This window comes from Carassius auratus, unplaced genomic scaffold (genome assembly GCF_003368295.1).
Source record: "Carassius auratus strain Wakin unplaced genomic scaffold, ASM336829v1 scaf_tig00214282, whole genome shotgun sequence".
NCBI classification, from domain to species: domain Eukaryota; kingdom Metazoa; phylum Chordata; class Actinopteri; order Cypriniformes; family Cyprinidae; genus Carassius; species Carassius auratus.
Genome location: NW_020527593.1, coordinates 1,457,816 through 1,483,054, shown reverse-complemented (window position 1 = coordinate 1,483,054; position 25,239 = coordinate 1,457,816). Strand labels below are relative to the sequence as shown.

General features: G+C 35.9%; 1 protein-coding gene across 4 annotated transcripts in view; it reads left to right on the top strand.

Moving 5' to 3' along the window:
- The first annotated feature begins 2,714 nt into the window (after positions 1-2,714).
- LOC113091766 (collagen alpha-1(XVI) chain-like) overlaps positions 2,715-25,239 on the top strand; it is a 67,389-nt gene continuing 44,864 nt past the window's right edge. For 3 of the 4 annotated variants that reach the window (XM_026257397.1, XM_026257398.1, XM_026257396.1), the window contains exons 1-8: positions 2,715-2,923; positions 8,605-8,698; positions 14,025-14,093; positions 15,769-15,886; positions 20,343-20,466; positions 21,512-21,793; positions 22,305-22,385; positions 24,222-24,296. In XM_026257397.1, the coding sequence (XP_026113182.1) occupies positions 8,623-8,698; positions 14,025-14,093; positions 15,769-15,886; positions 20,343-20,466; positions 21,512-21,793; positions 22,305-22,385; positions 24,222-24,296 (825 nt within the window). In that variant the 5' untranslated portion in view covers positions 2,715-2,923; positions 8,605-8,622. Of the gene's footprint in view, positions 2,924-8,604; positions 8,699-14,024; positions 14,094-15,748; positions 15,887-20,342; positions 20,467-21,511; positions 21,794-22,304; positions 22,386-24,221; positions 24,297-25,239 lie in introns of those variants that run through there. The other variant, XM_026257399.1, reaches the window with a different exon arrangement.

Genomic DNA, 25,239 nt, shown 5'->3' with positions numbered 1-25,239 from the left:
GCTACTTATTTTTCTAGACAAACATTATTGTAGTTAAGACTATTTATTTTTGCTTCCTTAATTCTGCTCCCACAATTCATATTCAGGAATTCACAGCCCAGTAATGCAGAATATCTTCAGTCGTATAGTGTGCCCTAGTCTTTATGGGCAAGCGGGAAAGTAATTCCTCGTTCCTCTTCACTGAAAGTTGATTAGCCACACTCAGACCAAATCACTATATTCTTTCACAAAAGATTTCCCAAACTTCAGAAAATGTTAGAGATCATCACGCAGAAATGGTAAAACCTATCAATCTTGAATACTGGCATCAAACCACTTGTGGAGTCGTTTGTGCCTGACCGATTTCTTTTAACCAATTACTTCCTTATTCAAGTAAAATTTCATGGATCCATTTGAATGATCAATAAAATCTGACTAGATTTACAAACATAGAGTTTCATATTTGTGCATAATAGGTAGTCTCATCTCGACTGATGAGAAGAAATAAAAGATTAAAAATAATACATTACCATTCAAAAGCATTACATATAATGCAAGCATCCAGTGTTTTAAGCTGGTTATCAGATATTAGTTGAGTCATAACTACACTGTTCTACCCACAAATATATTCTGCAAATATTTTAAGACAAGTCTGAATGTTTTTGAAGCATTCTGGTGCATAGGGTCCTCTGTGAGGGAAGCTATTCCTGCATCCTTATTTTCTGCTTTACAGAACGTGGCTGGAAGCCGATGCCAAAGCTAGACAGGGAATCATAAAAACTTTCATATGTAGAGCACTGACTGAATATGAATTTTAGTCCTCTCTGTCATATTATTTAATGGTCTAACTGCAGATGAAATACGAAATCGGCTGTTCTCCAGCACCACTGCTGTTTGTTTGCATTCCCCTGAGTTGTGTTGTTTTTTACAACACTGTGTATATCATCTTATCTATATTTTACATGATGACATCAAGATTGTTCATCACTGTTCCAAACAGCACAGCAAAATCACAGAGAGGGGCTTTGGACTTCATATGGTGAGGATAACACAGAAACACAATGCTGCAGCATTAGTATTTAATATCTGGCATCTCCCACTCACTGGGACTCAACCACATTATGGACATCTCCAGTCCAGAGCTCTGTTATGTTCTGATTTTTTTTTTTTTTTTTTTTTTTTGGACTGCATAGCTTATGCTTGCCATGTTCTGGAACCCTTGAGGCATGAGGATAGCAGGCACCTTTTTTTTTTCAGATGTTTCCATCACTGCTGCAGCCATGCAGCCACTAACATCCTGTTTTTCAAGATGCCTTGAACTCTGGGAGAACTAAATCATTGTTGGGATTCAGAAGTTTATGCCCTGAAGAAAATGACAAAAGCCTCATGAGAAAGTAGTTTAGCAGTCCTCCTTTGATCAATATTTTACTTGTTCTATTAAATTGAATGGGTTGTTAAATCTGACTAAAGCTCGATTTATATATATATATATATATATATATATATATATATATATATATATATATATATATATATATATATATATATATATATATATATATATATATATATATATATATATATATAACACATATATATATATATATATATATATATATATATATATATATATATATATATATATATATATATATATATATATTATATATATATATATATATATATACTAATAAATCAAGTACTTTACAAGTATGCTTGTATTATGTAATTTGATTCTGTTCATAAATCCACAATATGTTTATATTTTAATTATGTTTATATTTAGTACTGCTCTGAGTTACATTTTTATTTAGTACAATTATTTTGTTCAAATATTTCAATACTTCATTATTTCTTTATATTGCGTTGATTGAGCATCGTGACGTTTTGTAGTCCCCAAAACCTTGCCGCTAAGTACAGCTGAGGAAAAGGTCCCAAAATGCTGCAAACAGTCATTAAGGATAAATAGATTTGTGAAAATTCAGTTATTTATTCTTAGTGACTATATGTGTGTGTGTGTGTGTATGTGTGTGTGTGTGTACTACTTGGGATCAGAACGATTTTTAATTATTATTTTGTTTGTTTGTTTGTTTGTTTGTTTGTTGTACAGGAGTTTATTATGCTTATCAATGCTGCATTTATTTGATAAAAAATACAGCAAAAAATACTACTACTACTAATAATAATATTGTGAAATTGTATTATGATGTAAAATCAAGTTTTAGTATTTGAATCTTTAACAGACATCTTGCAGATGTTTGCTAATTGTTTAATCGCTGTGTATTCAGATTTAGTGATCATTTGACAGTTTTTTATTTATTTATTTATTTGTATACAGTATTTGGATGTTTGTAATGTTCTTGGAGGGAAGGTATTATTATCATTGTGATTTTTTTTTTTTTTTAAGTGTAAGATATTTAAAATGTTATAGGAAACGATAATCCGATCCATAGCTTTACTGCGAAAGTTGAAACAATAGAACAAGCACCAGTCGACCCACTGCTGTTTAACCACATGCTTACCATCAAAACTGTGGCACTATTATTTTGCTTTTGCTATTCAGTCACAGATGTCTGCATTAGCGTGACCTCAGATGAGTTCCTCAGCCGTGCATTCATAGTTGAACAGGAGGAATCAAGCAAAGCAGGACTTGTGGGAGGCGGCAGCGGAAAGAAAAGCCTACAGCTCTTCGTTTCAGAAGCTGATGATGTCATCAAGCGTGTCCTGGAGATTCTCCCATCGAGGAAAGACAGAGAAGGGAAAGTTTATTAAAACAACTCTGAGGGGAGGGGAGAAAGGAATTGGAGAACGAGAACTCTCAGGCAAAAACTTTATCCAAGCTAGAGAGGACTCTTGGAAGCTCTTTTAGCAAACTGGATTACAATAAAATCAGTTTTCTGTGGATTAATGTTGCCATAATTCATTGGATGAACAATCACAGAAGGTAAAATTATGTGTTTTTGATTCAGACATATCTGGAATCTGTATGGCGTTGAGGATCCTTGCAAGCTCCCTGGATATATAGACTAGAATAGATTTTCATTAGTTGTTATTTATTGAAATAGGACATTTGTAGCCTATTCCAGTTAATTTGCATATAATTAATCAATGTACTGTATGCAAAGGCTATAAGGCTGCGTTTAATGTTTGTCGGGATGCAAATGATAAAAAAGTTTTGTTCTTTATCAGATCAGATCAATTTAATTAATTTCCTTCATCATTCAGGTGTGCTGTTCACACCGTATTTCAGTAAAGTTTCAAGCACTGTACATTACATTTGCATTTACTTATATATTGCAATATAGTTTAAAGTGGCATATAAAATAAAAGTTGTCTGAGACAGAATGCGCGCTGCTCTTTCCACTCGCGCATCTGGACTGCTGCGTGCATGTCACAATGACGTTTGGAATATGATCACATCCCTGTGATGCTGTCAGTGAGGAGGAAGGGTCGCATCTGTACTGTGCAGCTGTGCAAACACTTTTTATCTCTGATTTATTTATTTATTTGATTTAGACATTGCACGTTTTGCTTGTCAGTTAACTTTCAAAGTGTAATTTAAAGGGTAGTTCTTTTATGCAACCCTCTGGCAAGGTACTTTTAAATTTAATACAGACCATAGTTCATTCATAATCTCTTTCCAATCCTTTTCAGCGCATACTAGGGTATACACAGGGATTAAAATAATAATAATAATAATAATAATAATAATAATAATAATAATAATAATAATAATAATAATAATAATAATAATCAGCCTGTGGGAGTGGGAAAAATGCATGTTCTATCTGATGATAAAAACATCTGCTGCTAATGCAGGGACACCCACAAGGTGAAGAGACGTTTGTATCATAACTGTTCCCATTTGCAAGATTTACCACACATACCCATCAATAATTAGGTTCATTCTGATAAACCTAGCTTTCAAGCAAACCAGTTCCAGACTTGAGTGAGAAGAAGAAGAAGAAAAAAAAAAAGATAAATGCTCCTTTGGAAGAGAATGATTGGAAAACAGCTGTAATTGAAGGTTAAACAGTGCAGCATACATGATTACAAATGCCACAGACCCCATTATATATCTCTTAAGATTGCTCTCTGTTTGTGTTTGATGTGTCTCTCTAGCTTGCAGGTTCCTGTTACTAAATGATCTGTGCTTTCTGAAGAAATCGGTTAATGCACCAGGTTCAGCAGACTTTATATTTAACTTTTTAGGTTGTTTATTATGTCATATCATTGGCCTACACACCAGTGACATTTTAAGCACACTGCATTCCCAAAACAGTGATTTTAAGAGGTTTTTATAAACCAGCGACTAACTGACAGCACTTAATATATAAAATAGGCATAGAAATGCTGCTTGTTGCTTGTTTACACTGCTCTATAGAGTGAGAGAGAGAGAGAGAGTTTAACGCTTCCCCTTTCCATGAGCTCTCAGACTCTGACATGAAAACAACACACTACACGCCTCCTTGACAGCCTCCTTCCTGTCAGAGTCTGCAAAACAAAATGACTGTAGACATTTTAACAATAGCTAATTAAAGCACTTGTTTATTAAAAATGCACACTTTTGCATTCTATTAGATGGCCCTGAATGACTGTTTTCGCAAGCATAGATTGATTGTAACTATCAATCTTTCATTGAAAGTCTGTGAGTTGTCGCCCTGCTGCGTTTGTAACCCACATACTTGATTCCCTAACTAGTGCTTTTGTCATTTCGACTATAGACATTCACTTCAGATTGCCGGGCACTGAGCCAAGACAGAACGCAAGGGAGACTCTTTCCTTTATCTGCGTGGTCCAGCTGTTCTCGCTGCACGGCAAACAAAGTGAAAAGGGAACAAAACAAGCACAATCTTTAATTTCCATTCGTTTTTCTGTGCGTGGAAGCGAATGGCAATGAGAAATTGCCCAGAGGCATTGAATACAGGTAATGGAGTATCTCCGCCTCGCTCACCTGAAATAGATGTTGTCTTGTTTACAAGAACACAGGTGATTTTCAAGTGAGAAGCAAGCTAGAGCTTTGTAAATAACTGAATTGGAATGATTCAAACAGATGTGTGGACAGCCAGAGAAGGTAGAACGTTTCTCATCTTTCAGTGATAGCGTATACTCTGGGGTGTATACTCCCCTTTTGTGTCTTAACTGGTACAGAGCCTGCAGGTGGTATGACCTCAGTCGGAGGATGCAGATTAAGTGTTGCCTACACAGACATCACCGAAGGGTTGAAATTTATAAGAAAGCCATAAAAGTACTGGGAGAAGACCTTCCACCCTAGAGCTTTCTGACTAATGCATCACCCTGACAGGTTTGTGTTCAGACATGCCAGTGAGGGTCACTTTGAAGCGAGCAGCATGTCTGTAAACGGGAGTGAGGTGGAGTTGTTTCTCTGTGAACACATATAACTATATCTGAGACATTTGGTTATATTTCTTTGTTGCAAGCAGTCAAATGTTAAAGGCTCTTTTATATCATTGTAGGATTTTTTTTTTTTTTTTAAGCTATTTTGTTATCAATCAATCAATCAATCACCTTTATTTATATAGTGCTTTAAACAAAATACATTGCGCCAAAGCACTGAACAACATTCATTTGGAAAACAGTGTCTCAATAATGCAAAATGATAGTTAAAGGCAGTTCATCATTGAATTCATTGATGTCATCTCTGTTCAGTTGAAATAGTGTCTGTTTTAATTTGCAATCAAGTCAACGATATCGCTGTAGATGAAGTGACCCCAACTAAGCAAGCCAGAGGCGACAGCGGCAAGGAACCGAAACTCCATCGGTGACAGAATGGAGAAAAAAACCTTGGGAGAAACCAGGCTCAGTTGGGGGGCCAGTTCTCCTCTGACCAGACGAAACCAGTAGTTCAATTCCAGGCTGCAGCAAAGTCAGATTGTGCAGAAGAATCATCTGTTTCCTGTGGTCTTGTCCTGGTGCTCCTCTGAGACAAGGTCTTTACAGGGGATCTGTATCTGGGGCTCTAGTTGTCCTGGTCTCCGCTGTCTTTCAGGTCAGTAGAGGTCCTTTCTAGGTGCTGATCCACCATCTGGTCTGGATACGTACTGGATCCGGGTGACTGCAGTGACCCTCTGATCTGGACACAGACTGGATCTGGTGGCCACGGTGACCTCGGAACAAGAGAGAAACAGACAAATATTAGCGTAGATGCCATTCTTCTAATGATGTAGAAAGTACGGTGTTATGTGAAGTGTTCCGGTTCCAGTTTACCTAATTAATGCAGCCTAAAAATCCTTTAACGGATTTGGATATTAAAAGCATATTAGTATGTTATGTGTATGCCAGGTTAAAGAGATGGGTCTTTAATCTAGATTTAAACTGCAAGAGTGTGTCTGCCTCCCGAACAATGTTAGGTATGTTATTCCAGAGTTTAGGCGCCAAATAGGAAAAGGATCTGCCGCCCGCAGTTGATTTTGATATTCTAGGTATTATCAAATTGCCTGAGTTTTGAGAACGTAGCGGACGTAGAGGAGTATAATGTAAAAGGAGCTCATTCAAATACTGAGGTGCTAAACCATTCAGGGCTTTATAAGTAATAAGCAATATTTTAAAATCTATACGATGTTTGATAGGGAGCCAGTGCAGTGTGGACAGGACCGGGCTAATATGGTCATACTTCCTGGTTCTAGTAAGAACTCTTGCTGCTGCATTTTGGACTAGCTGTAGTTTGTTTACCAAGCGTGCAGAACAACCACCCAATAAAGCATTACAGTAGTCTAACCTTGAAGTCATAAATGCATGGATTAACATTTCTGCATTTGACATTGAGAGCATAGGCCGTAATTTAGATATATTTTTGAGATGGAAAAATGCAGTTTTACAAATGCTAGAAACGTGGCTTTCTAAGGAAAGATTGCGATCAAGTAGCACACCTAGGTTCCTAACTGATGACGAAGAATTGACAGAGCAACCATCAAGTCTTAGACAGTGTTCTAGGTTATTACAAGTAGAGTTTTTAGGCCCTATGATTAACACCTCTGTTTTTTCTGAATTTAGCAGTAAGAAATTACTCGTCATCCAATTTTTTATATCGACTATGCATTCCATTAGTTTTTCAAATTGGTGTGTTTCACCGGGCTGCGAGGAAATATAGAGCTGCGTATCATCAGCATAACAGTGAAAGCTAACACCATGTTTCCTGATGATATCTCCCAAGGGTAACATATAAAGCGTGAAGAGTAGCGGCCCTAGAACTGAGCCTTGAGGTACTCCATACTGCACTTGTGATCGATATGATACATCTTCATTCACTGCTACGAACTGATGGCGGTCATATAAGTATGATTTAAACCATGCTAATGCACTTCCACTGATGCCAACAAAGTGTTCAAGTCTATGCAAAAGAATGTTGTGGTCAATTGTGTCAAACGCAGCACTAAGATCCAATAAAACTAATAGAGAGATACACCCACGATCAGATGATAAGAGCAGATCATTTGTAACTCTAAGGAGAGCAGTTTCAGTACTATGATACGGTCTAAATCCTGACTGGAAATCCTGTGTGTTATTACTGTATGTGCTCTAGTCTGTACACTACCATTAATAAGATAGGGGTTAGTAAGTTTGATCACATTTGGGGTTAGTAAGTAAATATTACAATAGAAAATACTTAATTTAAATTCTAACAATAATACACAATATTACTGCTTTACTGTATTTCTAATCAAATAAATGCGTGCTTGGTGAGTATCCAAAACCCATTTCAAAAACATTTTAAAAATCTTTCCAAGCCCCAAGCTTAGGTAGTGTACTCTGCATAACATGCAGATTTTCACGTGCATAAAATACTTGGATGACTTGATGTATGCTGTATCCCACAATGCAGTATGTTCTACTTTTAATATCAGATGCATGTTTGTTTTTGTGAAAAGTGGGGACATCCCATAGGCATATTGTTTTTTATACTGTACAAACTGTATATTCTATGGCCCTACACCAACCCTACCCCTAACCCTAACCCTCACAGGAAACTTTGTGCATTTTTACTTTCTCAAAAAAAACTCATTATGTTTGATTTATAAGCGTTTTGAAAAATGGGGACATGGGTTATGTCCTCATAAGTCACCCTCTCCTTGTAATACCTGTGTCATACCCATGTCATTATACAGAGTTGTCTCCTGATATGTCACAAAAACAAGAGCACACACATACACACACACATAAATAAAGAAGGCAGTATACAGCATGTATTCAGCATTCATTGTGCTAAACCGTTGTGTTGCTGTGTATTTGAAAGTTGACACTTTCACTGAGAGGGACAGATGCACATAGTGATAATAATCGTCAAGCGTCATGGGTTACAAAGCTTTATTGAAAATTCTTTAGCTCATTAGCACAATTTATACTCAAAAAAAGCACCCATCCAACCTAATAGGCACCATTTTTAATCTGTCTTTTAACTGCTGTATTGATTATGACTGCTCCTACATTCTTCCTTATACTTTCCAGCAATTATGTAGAAGCTTTTTTATTGCAGACGTATCGTATTAAATATGAAATTAAATATATTTCTTAACACACCTGTTTTTCTGATTATTAACGTTTGTCTCTGTCTGATTAAGTAATTTCCTTCTCAGCTGTTCACCTATTCATTTTAATCACGGCTAGGAGCTGAAGGAGGGAGTCATGAGGGTCATCTGCTCCTCTCTAGTGCTTCTCACCATCTGCTTGGGTCACGGGGGTCGACTGGCATCAGCTGAAGGTAAGACCTTTTCTCCAAATCAAAGGATGACGTTGTCAAAGGCTAGCTCAAACAGCTAAGATTCTGTAAGTTTTATTCATACTACTGCCACCATTACATTGAACAATTTTAAGGAATAGTTAAATGGGTTGTTCAGCCAAAAAAAGAAAACTAATTTACTCATCCTCATGTCATTCTAAACCCATAGGAATTGTATTATTATTTTCTTTCTTTCCCATCTATGGAATATAAAATTAAAGATTTTGAAGAAATGCTCTGTCCCTTATTGTTGGTCCCCATGGAGACAGCTTGTGAACTATATTCCATGTCCTCCCGAATCAAACCATAGTTTTTTTTTTTTTTTTTTTTTTTTTTTAAGAAACAGACAGATATTAAAGTGGTTGTCCACTGAACTTGAGAACCACTATGAATGGATCAGTCATAGATGACATTTTTGTATTTTCATTGTAATTAGGTTCTTTTTAAAGAAGTTTCAGATGTTTTGAAGGCCATCATACTGGAACTACTGGCTAATGGCTTCATACAAGACTATTCATTTTGGGAAGCGTGGGAAGCTCTGCTTGTTAGAAGCTTTGCAAGGACTCGTCCTCTATCATTCACCTCTTTATACTCTTAGAACATGTTGTTTTATGCACCCTTGCTTGTTAGACTCTTCTCAAGCTGGGTCTCTGAGGGGTTTGAAGCAGAAATGAGAAATGTCAACACATTCAGTCTTTTATTATTTTATATAATTATGTTGTTTTATCTTATTATAATAATGCAAGTATGACTGAATGTAGCCACTCCTCTTCTGAAATGTGAGCATATAAACCCTGTTCCCATTAGTACTTCTTATAACAAAAAGATTGCATAGTTTAATAGAGGGGGTTTATAAAGTACGTGAAAGTCATACTCAAGCAAAAGTACAGATATCGTACCAGAAAAAAACTTTGGTTAGAAGTTAAAGTCACCGTTTAGAATATAACTTTAGTAAAAGTCTTAAAGTATGTGATATGTGTTGTTCTTAAGTACAAACATTATTTTTAAAATGTTAAATGCACTTAAGTATTTGAAGTAAAAGTACAAATAAATGCAAATCCAAAAGAAGCAAATAAATAAATATATGTTCATACACAGCTTGAGTAGCAAGATTGTATTCAGTTTCTTCCATTTTGTATTTTTTGGGTAAGAATAAGAAACACTTAGTGTCTTATATAACATGTATTTACACAGTTTATGTATCTCAGAGGTGACACAAACTGCAGACACATGTGTATAAATAGGCCAAATATGTGTTTTTGACATAAAACGTTGAATACTATTATTTGAAATTATTTAAAACATAAAAAATAGTCGAAATGTGAAATTAAAACTGCAAGCAGGCAGCAAGTGAATATTAATGAGTGAGTCATTGAGATTCAATTGATTCTTTCAAATGGCTGATTCATTCAGATACAAAGCATTTTACTGTGTTAATGAGTGAATCATTTATTTAACCGATTTGTTCAAAAGCTAATTCATTCAATAAGTGAACAATGCCCATTGCTCAGAGACGCGAAACAGTGCTGTGATGTGTTTAGAACAATTTTTTGTTAGCAAAATTGAGCAAAAACAAGCAATATTATGTCTAAAATGTAAGCCATTTATTGCTTTACTGAACTTGTAATAAAATTATTTAATATGTTCACACATCTGCAGAAAAACGGTAATCTTTGTGTGATATAAATTAAGTTAGACCTACATGAAATTATATAAATATAAAAAGCATATAGAAGCATTTTTGCCATCTACAATTTAGAGCCTAGAATTTTATGGTGATAGCCTACTTGATAACATCAGATTGCACATCATTACAACAGCAATTACCTTATTATCACAGATCATGCTGTGTCTCACACCCCTGACTCGACTTGAGTGAGAAATTAATAATTCAGGGTTGTGCGTGCACTTGTTTGCACACAAGCAAAGGTATTTATAAGAGTCTAACTTGCAAATGCTAGACCACTGATTCTTCAAACCAGCTTTCCTGCAGTCTGTGTTCTTCTGACTATTTTGTAGTAAGTACCGAATATACTTAGGGGAAATGTATCAGATTAAAAGTATACATTTAAATTAGGAAATTTAGTGGAGTGAAAGTATACATTTTAATTTGGAAATGTAGTGGAATAAAAGTAAAATTTGGCTGAAATATAAAAAGTACAGTAGAGATACTCCCAAAAAATACTTAAAGGTCCCATTTTTTTGTGCTTTTTTAGAAGCTTTGATTGTGTTTACAGTGTGCAATATAACATGTGTTCATGTTTTGCATGTAAAAAAACACAGTATTTTTCACACAATTCACCTATCTGTATACCGCTGTTTTCACTGTCACAAAAACGGGCCTCCTTCAGAAATACGTAACGAGTTCTGAATGTGAGTTGTGACTGAGCGCAAGCTGCCTTCCTGGAAATGCGATTGGGCTAGTTTTGAGAAGCAAGTGGGCAGGAGCATGTGCTGGAGATGTACTTATAATCACAGGAGTGTTTTTACTGACGAGATGCGCATGAAAATCGCTTCGATTTTATTGCACAGCCCTAACATTTAGTTAACAAAGCTAAACAGCGTTGCCCTTTGTGTAATAAGTTACAGAAACTGTTAAACGCACCAACTTAAATAATACAATACACTTACCGGTTGTGGTCCATAAACAACGCCTTCTCCAGACAAAGAGGAAACTTCTCCATCTTTCAGGAATAATCTTTGTATAATAATCTAATCTAATTTTCGGGAACCGAGTTAAACATAAATTGTAACCATTAATCTCCAAGTACGGTATCCCTGGGTAGGCCAAACAAAGATGATTGGACTCAGAGATGAAAATAACAGCGCTTCGACGACATGGCGACAAACACAAACGCAACTCTTCCTCCTCCTCTGTTCGAGTGCAACAAGACCACCGCCCCGCTGTCTGTGTATTCCTGTGGGCGGAGGTTGGTCAAAAAACTGTTTTAGTGACGTTATTACTGCAGGAACTAGAGGGATGTAGTCCAAACGGGTCATTTTTGTAGGCGAATTCTGTTAAATAAAATATCTTGCTTGGCATTGAACTTTGAGCTTTAGATTTTTACAGATATTGTTTATAATCTAACAACAACATTACACACTAACTAAAGTTTAAAACATGGGATCACAAAGAATGGGACCTTTAAGCACCGTAAAAAAAATAAATAAATAATAATAATAATAATAATAAAATAATAATAAAAAAAATAAAAATAAAAAATAAATAAATATATAAATATATATATATATATATATATATATATATATATATATATATATATATATATATATATATATATATATATATATATATATATATATATATATATATATATATTAACTTTGTTGCATTACACCACTGTTTAATAGTATGATTATACTGCTATGGCTAAACCTCTTCAGACATTCCACAGTCAGTTAAGAATGATATTTAATTGATGACTTATCATCAAACCACATTTGGTCATTGTTAATGTCTAAATGAAATCAAAATGAATGCTAAGTACCTACCTTATGCATGTTCAGAAATATTATATTCAGACATTTTTATGTGACTTTTTTATGACTTCTTTCTTGTGTATTTCTGTTCTGATTGCACCATATGCCATTTAATCACCATGTAAATTTGTGTTTAAAAGTGATGCATGATTGAACAAGCTAACAAACTAACTCCCTGAACCCCACCTCCGATTTCCCTGGGTTTGTGTTTCACTGGGTTGATGTCAGATCTTCAACCAATTGACTTTCTCCTTAATGAGTTTCTCCAGGCCAACTCTGAGACCTAAAAATATACAATAAGCAATATGCAATCAGGGACAAATAGGGCAGAGCCTGCGTGAGTGATTCTGAACAAGAGTAAGATGTAGTGTTTCACATTTATGAACTTTTGAGATAATGTTAATGAGGAAAAATTTTTCACCGTGTTTTCTTCCAATTTCTTTTCTTCTACCCTTTTTTAGTGTTTTATAAAAAAGTCCCTTTTCATTCTAACAGGCTCAGGTGAAGCAGCCTGTACAGGTACGCATCCTAAATTTAAAGAATGCTTAATCTTAACCTATGAAATCCTAAACCCCAGAAATCTTCACTCCACTTCAAACTCTAGGAGTGTCTGCATTGCTTGATGATGTGTCTGTTCTCCATGTATCTGAAATGCACCTCTCCTCCTCTTGTATTCAACTTTCCATCACTGCCTGGAGAGCGAGAGTCGCCTCCAACTTTCCTATCTTCTTCCCGACATCTCCACAGCTTAATTCCACCTTTTTGCCGTGTGAAAGCAGTGGGGCTTTGTAGAACCGGGAAGAAAAGGGATTTAGCCGTGTCTGTCTGATTTCAAAAGTGAAAATGCGAGAACAATTCAAAATGAATCCTTTAACTGTCTAAGAGTCATTTTTGTTGGAGTCATTTCCTCCCTAATTGTATCCGCAGAGTTATAGTGAAGAGATTCAGGTGTTGTAGATTTAAAAAGAGCTCTTTGTAACTTGACAAGGGAAGAATATGAGCTAGAAAAGCCATCACCAGCTCTCCTCTGCCACTAGAGGCTCAGAGAGACGGCTCTGAGCTGCTTCTGTCTATTATTGCTTGAATTTCTTACACTCATCTGATCTCTGAAACATCTAAGTGACAGTTTCGCTACACAGCCGTAACTTGCTAATTCACGTTGATTGATGTCTTTGAACCAATCAAACCATGCTGATTAAAAACTATTCTTGTCTCATGCACCTTTGTCATGATTCTTCACAAAGAATCCTAAACTGAACTTTTCAGTGTTTGTGGATCATGAAAAAAGGCATGGAAAGATATGTACAAAATCATCAATAATTTATTTTAACTGCAGCATCTCGTTCAAAAAGTTGTTTACATCAAGATGAAAAAAGTTATAAAAATGGATGGTGATCATTTGCTATCAAAATCAGATTGTCTGACATCCTTGCTAAAAGTTCAAACAGTTGCCATAGGATGCACTTTGGCTGAACCGTTTTAAAGATAGTTCTTTTTCATACTGTATGTTGTCCATCAGTCGAGAGTGTGTCAGACCTTTTGTCACTGTCTTTGCCACCAGGCAGTAAGATTGGGAGAGTGATTCTTCCAGACAAGAGCATGTTATTTTTAGCTCCATTTATATCTTAGATGTTGTCTGTGTCTCCTCAGACAATCTTTGATCGCCTCAACTTGTTCACCTCATGTTCAGTACCAAGTTTTGACAGGACTCCTCATGATCAGTTGTACAAGTTGTTTTATGCAAAACTTTTCACCGGTGACAAGACAGAGATCTGCTTCAACTTGACTGCTTCTCTGTTTTCTACAGGTGTCAGCTGCCCGTCCGTACAGGTAGAAGAATGGAAGTTTCCTCAAACTGCCAGACACAACATTACAGGTTAATACTGCTGCTAATGGACATCCCTTAAAGAAACAGCATCATTTACTCACCTAAACTTTTTTTAAGCTTCTGAGGAACACAAAAGGGGATATTTATTTAAATATCCAAGGTATTATTTTCCATACAAAAAAAATAAATAAAAAGTTTTGTGATGTTAGGTTGTCAAGCTCAGAAAAGGACAATAAAAGTAGCCTAGATTACTTGTACACTATATTTCTAGTGTTTTCTACGTTATTGTTCACAAACAAATATGGGGTTCGAGTTATTGTAAATGTTTAGACAAAAACAAAAATTTTGAGTGAACTATCCGTATTGTTATGATTTCTATAATTGGATAAAGCTAATCCACTATTTAGGGGCCATTCACACAGGGCTTGCTCTTGCATTCTGTAATGTTTATTTATTTTTTATTTTTTCATTCATCTTAATGATTTTACATGTAACCTATTAAAGAAGGGTTGACATTTGCTTTACATTTTTGTAACATACATATACATAACATACATATATATAATATCTATAATAATTTATTTTAATTTTTTTTTTTTTTTCGGAGGCTCTAAGGGATACATGGTGTTAAAAATAAATAATAATAATAATAATAATAAATAAAATAAAAAAATGAGATGATAGGAAAATGTTTTCATTCTCTCAGGTATTTCTTCCCAACCCTGTACCACAAAACCAGCCAAAAGGGTCAATTTCACAAAACTGAGATTTATGCATAATTTGAGAGCTGAATAAATAAGCTTTCCATCGATGTATGGTTTGTTAGGATAGGAGAATATTTGGGCGAGATACAACTATCTTAAAATCAGAAATATGAGGGTTCAAAAAAATCTAAATACTGAGAAAATCACCTTTGAATTTGTCCAAATTAAGTTCTTACCAATGCATATTACTAGGTTTTGATATATTTACGGTTAAAAAAAATATATTTCTTTCAACAAAATCCTAATGATTTTTGGCATTAAAAAATATATATCATTTTGATTAAAAAAATGTTTGGCTATTGATTAAAATATACCCCAGCGACTTAAGATTGGTTGTGTGGTCCAGGGTCACATATTATTGCCTCCACAAAAGTTTTTTCAAGCGTGCACAGTTTCTCAAGGGAGCACACGAGCATTAAAGCATACATTTTTCTTCCAACTCATTTTATTTTACATCATCATGTCCCCTTAGGGGCTCCATGATTCGTGATGTTAAGGCTGACTTTTCAGAAGCCATTACTCCAGTCTTCAGTGTCACATGATCCTTCAGAAATCATATTCTAAATCTGTGCTATAGAATCACTTCTTAATGTTAACAGTGCTTTTCTTCAGCTCTGAGAGCAAAACAAAAACATCAAAGTGCTTCATTATTTTGAATAGTATATCCAAAAAGACGTTCACTCTACATAATTAAGTGAATACACTGTCATATGTAATCATTTTAGCCTTTTAATACACTTAATAAAAGCCCAACTGCCCATTAAGTAAGTCTAAGGAACAGACTCTGTTCATGAGCTGAAAGATATAAATGCTCCCAGTGTTAAGGTCCCTCCTTTAGCCTTACATGAATTGAAAACTGGCACAGCAGAAGTTGATACATAGCATAGGGCATGTCAACTAGCAGCTCACTGATTTATTCTCCTGTTGGGTGGTAAATAGATTGATTGCCCGATCTGCAGGTTTCAATCTGGCGCGACGTTTCTCCCTGTTGAAGAACAGCGAGGTCAAGAAGATTCGAAACCCGAGAGGGCCTGTCATCCTTCGCCTTGGAAAAGTACAACTCATCCAGCCTACAGAGTAAATATTTTTATCTTTCTTTTTTTGTTTGTCGTAGTATCTATTTTTCCTGAGAGATTCTAAGAGGTGGGGGGAGTTATTTTACATCATTTATTGTGACCCTTCAGGGTCAATTATAGAAATAACTACATTTTCACTCTCTCAGATGTTGGAGGCTGTTCATTCTGTATCTTAAAGCAATAAAACATACAGTACAGTACAATAAGACAAAACTGCAGAACTACCAAAATATTCTAGCAGGTCAATACAAGCCTCGAATTCCTGGCCGCTGACTGTTATTTGGTCTAACATTTCCACAAGGATCATGAAACAATCGCAGTAATGTCACCAGAAAGATTTTGACTTCCTCTTTAAGATACGTTCATCTTGCTGCAAATAAACATTTCAGCAGATTACACGCTGCTTTGTGCTTTTACACAGAAACCCTGTTAAATTTTTTATTAACAATAATTTTAAGTGCTTTAGGTGATACCTCAAACTGCAGTAATATACGTTTCATGACAATGCTTTTACTGAGCTGTGCGTAGATGAAAAAATGACAATGATATAAGCTAACGGGTTCTGTTTCCTCTCAGCACTCTGGCACTGTGTGGTGGGAAGAGAAAGTCAGTTTGCATTGGTTTAGACTACACATCAGCTTTCTTCTTAGAATTTCCTGTTATGCTTCTCTCATGTAGACTTAACAGAAATGAGAACTTGTGTGTTTGAGCCAAATAGGTCAGACGAGTAACATTGAAGCTCTACCTCTTGTGCTGGACTCTATAACCTTGTTATACTCTTTTTGTACTTGCTTTTGCCCTTGATCTGCTGCAGTTGATACACTACATCATAAATTTAAACAAACAAAAATGGCATCCTTTAAAAGCCCTATTTGGATTGGACTATTTTCCTCTGAGAAGGTTATGTGAATTGTTTTGGACAGGCTAACTTTTGGATCTCATAAGGGCATTTCACACCTGAAATAGTTAACCCTGGGTCATTCTAAACCCCGGGTAAACAAAATCCTGGGTTATCTCGCTTCACGGTTCACAGTGCATATACTTTACCGAGGGTTAACAGTTTGGCCTGGGTATTCATACACTGATATCACACTGTACATTCCTAAACTCTGACATTCTTAACTGCATTTTTGCATTGACAATGTTATTGATTGAACGAATGCTGCATTCAACATGTTTCCTTAATTACTCTAGCACTACACATTCACTTACTATATATCGTCGACTGTATTATCAAGTTTTACATTAACTACCTCGGTAAAAAATTTGGAGGAAGTTTTTTTTTTTTTTGTGATTGAAGATAAAGTGGGACTGTAATGTGATCCAAGATGCTAAATTGATTTCATAATATTCAAGTTGTTTCAATAGTTAATAACTGTAATTCAGACATCACCTAGAAAACAAATTCTGTCCAAAACGGCAAAGGCTGAGAGTCTGAAGCCTGTAGAAGTTTTGAGTGACATGAACACAGTTATAATGTTATAATGGACATAGAGATGGACATCATTTCTTGCCTTTTTCTGCCTGCCTGTTGAATAATAGTTACCGATTTGTCTTCAGATGTTTGGACAGATGTTTGAACAGAATTTATCTGTTGTCAGTAATAGTGCTTAAGCAGCTGTTTATCTGCCGTCCTGAAATGATGGCTGTTCCCTGGCTGACATTCTCTTAAAGAGAGCTGCTTGTCAGTTGCAAATAAACATGAGGATCTGATGCAGCTCATCTTGGCGCTGAGGTTGCATTGGAAGAAATGTTACTTAAAGGTCAGGTATTTGTAGACAGAAGTTAGTTTAGAGGTCTCTTGAGAACTCTTATGTGAGATTCAGAAAATAGCACAACAATGTCCAAAATGTAGTTATACTTGTTAAGTTTGTAAACAGAGTCAGATTTAAATTTGTCCTCATTAAAATGCTTTCTTATTCTATCCTTTATATTCTTTAGCGGCAAAAAATAGTTGACTTTTGGTTAAAAGTTGTACAGTTTGACCTTCTGAAACTTTAAAAAAGGAAAGGCAAAGATAACCATACACACAGACATACTCAACTCTCCCCATCAGAGAGTTCCTCTCTTAGAATGGGTTTTCCAGAGCCCCAGGTGCTTTCCCCATTTAAACCTGAGCTCTTTTTCTCCTGCTCTAAATCTCATCTCGGCTAGAGACAGCGAGAGCCTGCAATCTAAACTCACATGACATGGCCGACATGGTGTGTGTGTGTGGAGTGGGGGATTCTTCCTCTTTAAATGGTCTCCTACATTCTCTTTGAGATAAAGTTTAATGCAAAGTCTTGTCAGCTGGTCTCTGATATTTGATAGCAGCAGATGGTGTTTAAATTGTTTGGCTACCTCTGTGTTAGTCATTCTCTTAGCTTGGACTTGTAATATAACTGTTTAACATTGCGTTTCTTTATCTTCAATTTCACCTCACCTGGGAGAGAGATGGGGTGTATAGGTTTGAGTGTGTTTACTCAGGTCTTTGGATTTGGTCTTAGGACAAGCACTTAAAAAAAAAAAAAAAAAAAAAAAAAAAAATTCCACAATAAAATATGTGACCCTGGACCACAAAAAGACCACTTAAAGGGATACTCCACCCTAAAATGAAAATTTTGTTACCTCCATGTCGTTCCAAACCCGTAAAAGCGTTTTCGGGAAACACAATTTAAGATCTTTTGGATGAAGACCTGGAGGTTTGAGACTGTCCCATAGACTGCCAAATAAATAACAGTGTAAAGGTCCAGAAAAGATATGAAAATGTGTAGTCAGAATACTCCATCTGGCATCAGACATGCAATTTGAGTTGCATGAAACGACGGGAACACTTTTTGTAAGCAAAGTCAGAGGGAGACCGTTGACAAAGGAATAATTGAATAAAGCCGTTATTTTTGTTTTCTTTGCTTACAAAAAGTGTTCCCGTCACTTTATATAACTCAGATTGCACGTCTGATGGCAGATGGAGACTTTTCATACCTTTTCTGGACCTTGACACTGTTATTTATTTGGCAGTCTGTGGGACAGTCTCAAACCTCCAGGTTTTCATCCAAAACATCTTAAATTGTGTTCCGAAGACGACATGGGGGTAAGTGATTAATGACAAAATTTTCATTTTGTTATGGAGTAACCCTTTTAAGTGTCATTTTTTTTTTTAGATTTAGCAATATTGAGATTTATATATCATCTATCCTCTCAAAGCTGAATAAACTAGCTTTTTATTGATGTATGGTTTGTTAGGATCTGACAATATTTGGCCGAGATACAACTATATGAATATCTGAAATCTGAGGGTGCAAAAAAAATCGAAATACTGAGAAAATCTCCTTTGAATTTGTCCAAATTAATTATTAGCAATGCATATTACTAATCAAAAATTACCTTTTTTATATATTCACGGTAGGAAATTTACAACGTATTGTAAATTTACAACATATTAATGGAACATGATCTTTACTTAATATCCTAATGATTTTTGGAATAAAAGAAAAAGTGATAATTTTGAGCCATACAATATTTTTTTGACTATTGCTAAAAATATACCCCGCTACTTAAGACTGATTTTGTGGTCCAGGGTCACACATTGGTTACAAATATTGGCTGTAATTCCATTAATTGCATTGATAATAATAACTGAACTGAACTGAACTTTCTTTGAGTAGTAGTTACTTGCTACCAATATATCATGCATCTCTATTCTCAATAGATCTGCTATATGGAAATCTCATAATGAAATAAAAAATCATTAATCTTTTATTTATGAAGGCCCTTTCAGTGGAGCAGTTTTGTTCAGCAATAACAACAAGAAATATTTGAAATGGATATGTACCTTATTCCCTGTCATAACAAGTTTCATCCTGTGCAAACTCTCTCTCTCTCTCTCTCTCTCTCCCTCTCTCTCTCTCTCTCTCCCTCTCTCTCTCTCTCTCTCTCTCTCGCCAGTGTTTAGTCCTGATTTATTAATTTTTTTCCTTGAGGAGGCCAGCCTGTTATTACTTTGGTTTCCAAGTCTCTGTTATAAATCATTGTCGTCGCGTTTAGAAACAAACATGCTACCTGCTCATTGTTGTGCATGTTATGTATGCATGTTTATGTGCTTATGATCAGCTCCACGTTGATCCATGACTTGCGTGTGAATAAACTCCAGTACTGAGTCTACAGTATGTGTGCGTGCATTTGGGATGGTAAACACATTTCTGGAGTTTGCCTGCCCTTGACCCACCAAGAGGCAGGCAAACTGTTTATCTACTGTGAGAGATAGAAGTTGAGAATGAAGATGAGGTTTGCTGAGCTGCATTTGTTTTCGAAATTAGTGTCAGGGGTTATCCCTATATCTGTATCCACAGGACCATTATTACAGAGATACTCCCTCTTCTGCTAGGATTCAGACTGTTTCTGTACTACTACAACCCACCTCTTCCACGTTTATTTGTGTGCATGTGTACTGCAGTCTAACTGCACGTTTATCTCCTCAGTCAAGTGTTTCCTAATGGACTTCCAGAGGAGTTCACCCTGGTCTTCACCTTGCTGCTGAAAAAGAAATCATTGAATGATCACATTTACCTGTTCCAGATATCTGATGGACATGGCTATCCTCAGGTGTGTGTCCACTTTCACCTTGAGTCCATAGATATGTGCCTTAAGGCACTGATAATTATAGAGCTGCATACTAAATCATAAAATACTATTTGCTTGTCTTTTTTTATATTGTAATATTGTGTCAAAATGAGTGGTGTTGATGGTAGTACACTTACCCACAAGACATCAAACAAGATTATTCAGGACTGACTGACACATCAAGGAGTCATTGAATCATTCACTCAATCAGTTTCTTCAGATCACTGATTTATTCAGGTTAAAAAAATAATGTGAGTGGGTCATTCACATTCAGTTGATTCGTTCAAAAAAAGTAATTCACTGGTAATGCTTTACAGTAAGGTCACGTTCCTTAACATTAGTTAATACATTCACTAAAATTAACTCATAAGCAATTCACTTGTTACTGTATTTGTTAATCTTTAATTTAAAAAAAAATACAGTGGTTCGTGGTTAGTTCAAGTCAGCTTGAGTCCATCAAATAATGTTAGCAGATACTTTAGATTTTAATAATGTATTAGCAAATGTTGAACTTAAAAAATAAGATTAATATTTGTTTTAGAATTTTGTTTCATAGTTACTTCATGTTAACTGGCTATGCTGCTTAAGTTTTATACTGTATGTGAGCTTTGCATTTCTGACTTAATTATACTTTAGGTTTATGTGATAGATATCCTTAGTTAAACACATTTCAATTGAAAGATACAGTAGTTCTTGATTATGCAACACTGATACTAACACTATGTGGGAATAATGTGAGAAATATGGCTTTGGTACATACATAAAATAAGTTAAAGAAATTGATTAAAACAAACAATAAATAAATAAAAATATGAAAAAAAAGATATTATTTAAGACAAGCTTCTTAATCTGAAAAGCTTATGCACACTTTTACAGCTAAATAATGTATAGCTATGAAATAATATAAAAACATGGCTGATAAGAAATATTCATTGTATGGTATGGCAAAATTATAATTTTGGACTCTGTACTGCAGCATCAATATAATCACATTTTCTATTTTTCCTGAATTATCACACTCCTTTAGTTCTCATTTGAATGGAATGGTCCAGATGGCAACCTGGCCCTGCGGGCGACAGGGGCCAACCCTGATGGGTCCATGGTGGGGTGCGTGTTTGAAGGTGACGGTGTGGAATCCCTGATGGACATGCGCTGGCATAAGGTGGCTCTGAGTCTGCAGAGAGATGCAGCCTCCCTGCACATGGACTGCAGCTCCATTGAGAACAAGCCCCTGGAGCTCCGTGGCCAGTTACCCATCAATGGACACACGCTGTTGGGTATGAGGGCTACTGATGCTGCTCCTGTGGAGGTGAGGAGCTTTGCTGATCCTAATAATGATTGAAATCATATTGTGAACCTTCAACAGAGGAAGAGGCTTGACGTATAAGAATGTAAATGAGATGTAAGAGTGCATAAGCTTCCGGCTCCTCAGATAATTGAGCACTAAACTGCTAATAGAGTAGTCGGAAGTAGATGTTTCCTATGAGCCGGCTTCCCGCAGGTTTTGCCCTAGGCATCCTGTCTGCGGGGGAAATGTGGCAGGGGTGTGTTGGTGAATGTGTGAGAGACAGGAAGACCACGGGCACTCTCTTCAGGGCTAACGCTACTGAGCTCTCTCAGCTAGAAAAAGATTAAAAGAACAGCCCATGCTAGCCTAACCGAGCTGCATCCATTGCTAATGAATTAGTCTGTTAATCCAACCACTTAGTGAAATGATCATGCAAGGGGTCATATGTAAAGCAGCGGGGGTCCAGCATTTTAATAAAATCCACTTTTCTTGTTTTACTTTTAATATGCTTTTTCTCTGCATCTTTCTTCAGATTGACGTGCAGCAAGTGATGGTGTATTGTGACCCCTCTCTCGCTATCCAGGAAGCCTGCTGTGAGATACCTGGAGCTCGGGTAAAAAAGTCTGAACTGTTAAAGACACTGTAAAATGATTTTATACATGGCATTCATCAGAGTTTCAAACATATTTTGTTTAGAAAATTAATCTCTGTTAGTTTGTGGCCGCCATGGGCTGTTGAATGGCTTTTTATGGCATTGTATAGAGAGCAGGGTGGCAGCTTAAAGTTTAAGATGAGATCGTCACAATTAAAAATAATGCTTATTTGGACGTTAATAGTCGCTTTGGATAATATTGTCTGCTAAATGAATAAATGTAAATGTGTATGCATTTTAACATGATCAACATTCTGATTAATCAGTCTGTCAATTGATTTCATTTGTAGCCTAAAGGATACACCAAGGCTCAATATTAATGTTTGTGTGTATGTCTTGTGAAACAGTTTGCATCAAAGCAACTGTGACAGTTAACAATCAGTTCAATAGTGAGTCAGTTAACAATGTTATGATCCATGCATGTAAATTACACTGATAACTATACCGTTTTACCTCAGTGCTTTGAACCTACCACAGTCCAAGCACAGGTAAAATACTTTTTTAAAGGGTGTATGTTTTTTCCCAGTATTGTCAAGAAATATTTCACCAAAGCTGATGACACAATCGCATATGTTTTCGGTGATCACAGTCTAGGTAAAGCTCATGTTTTGCTGAGGGAATGGATGCATTCTCTCTGTCAAAAAAATCATTGTTGTAGTTTCTACTTGATGGATAAAGCCTCAGCAGCGACTCTGCTTCCATCGGGATGGCTGTGGTGGAGGAACAGCGCTTGAGTCATCGATGTGGGAGTGCTGCTTTATTTGAGGATTTGGAATTTGGATTCGTTTCTCCTCTCTGAATTGATCAGAGCTTTGGCAAGCCTTGCTGAATCGAAAAGGCTCTCAGGAATGCATCACTTGCAGATAACTTTAGCCTGTATGAAAAGCATACAGCCACCCACAGCCGGCAATAGTAAAGAAGGTAGAGATCAGGAAATGTCACCTGCCAAACTTATTTGACAAAGGAAGTGCACATGGGAATAGGTAAAGCCAACTCTAAGCTGGCATTTCAAATTTGATGCAGTTTTGGATCAGAGGATTTTTCACAGCCAAGAACTATTAGACATCATTAGTTATGTGCCAGATGGACCATTTTTAGTCTGAAAAGATGATTATTCCCATTACATGTTAGTTGCCTCTTTACGAGGTAAGGTACAGATAACATTAAAATCATGTGACAAAAATATCTGGTTGTTGTTGGTGTGTGTGTGTGTGTGTGTGTGTATGAATTTGAATGTAAGCCAACAAAGCTCTTTGTGTTCTTTTGTTTTGTGGCGAATGCTTAAAGCTTCCTGCTAGCAGTGTTCAAAATGGAAACAAGGGCAACTGTTTCCCCCTTGAATGCATGTGGCTTTTAAAGGAGTCAGCAATTACATCTTGAGATGCAGAGGAAAATATGTCTTGTATCATAGATGCCTTGAAAGACCATTGTGCACGGGAAGGATTTATTATTATTAATTTGTATTATTATTTAAATCAAATGCAGTGTTGTTTTAGTATTATTGATATACTATTATGGTATTTTTACATATTTTTTATAAGTTTTTTTTTGTTTTCATCGTAATTTAATTAAAAAAAAATAACTTTTTTTTAAGTTTTAGCTATTGTTTTATGTTTTTAATTTATTTATTTAGCAATTTCAGCTAACTGAATTTCTTATTTCTATTTTTTTTCATCCAATACTTATATTATACTTTATTTCAGTTACTGATTTTTTATAAATTTTTATTTATTTATTTGTTATATAGTTTAATTTTAGTTCAAGTTGGATTGACCAGTGTTCTTTATGCTTCGGTAGTGTCCACCGGATGCTCCCAAGAGCCGAAGAGCCGCAGAGAACCAGGTGGAGTTTATGCGCAATCCCTTCACTCTGGTAAATTAATCTGACTATTAGAAATTCTCAGTCTTTTGTAATGAATTTGTAGAAATATTGTTGTGCAGTGCATGACCTCATTCATTTGCAAAAACAACCCTTGATACTGCACTTAGAAATGAGCTAGTAAAACTGTGCAAGCGCCTCTAATGAAAAGATCTTACAGAAATTAAGAGAGGGGTGCTTAGTTATTAAACGTGGGATCCTGATCTTGAGATGGCTTGAAGTGTTTGAAGACAAACACGTACTTGCTCTCATTGGGAGCTATTAAGGGGGCGTTGACTGAGGATGCATCCATGCGTCCGAATGCAGCAAGAATGCAATGGAATGGAACATATTGAAAAGGCCTCAAGATGCTTTTTAAATAAGCTGTATGTTTTTATTTAACACACTATTTAAAATGCAACATAGTTATACAATAAGGAAATACATCCATCAAATGCATTTGTGCACATTAGCCAACAATTAAAAATGGTGTGAACCAAACAAATCTTGTGTGCATGCATCTGAAAGCCCAAAGAATTAATCTTACTAAAATAGGTTTGCCTGACTTTTTAGGTGAATGTACTAATGATATTAATGTGCAGCCACCCGGTTGAGTTTTCATAATTTTCCCCTCTTAAAACACTTGAATGGTGCATCCCAGCAGTGTTACAGCGCATAAATAGATGACAAGATGAGCTGAAGATGTAATGTAGGCTGATAAATTTTTCTCATCCTGATATATTTGCCATAAAATGACACAGTTAGTGGCCATTAAGTGGCCCACTAGCAGGCAGTTGAATGAGCACTTTTGTAGAAACTGGGAATGAATGTAAATTCTTGTGAACAATGCCCAGTGGGCCGTAGAAATGCTGAAATCAGATGTCCTCTGCTTCTGCAGCTCTTTTTATTCATTCTTGCCCTTTCGCATCTTGTCTATGCACATATGCTCTTGCATTTA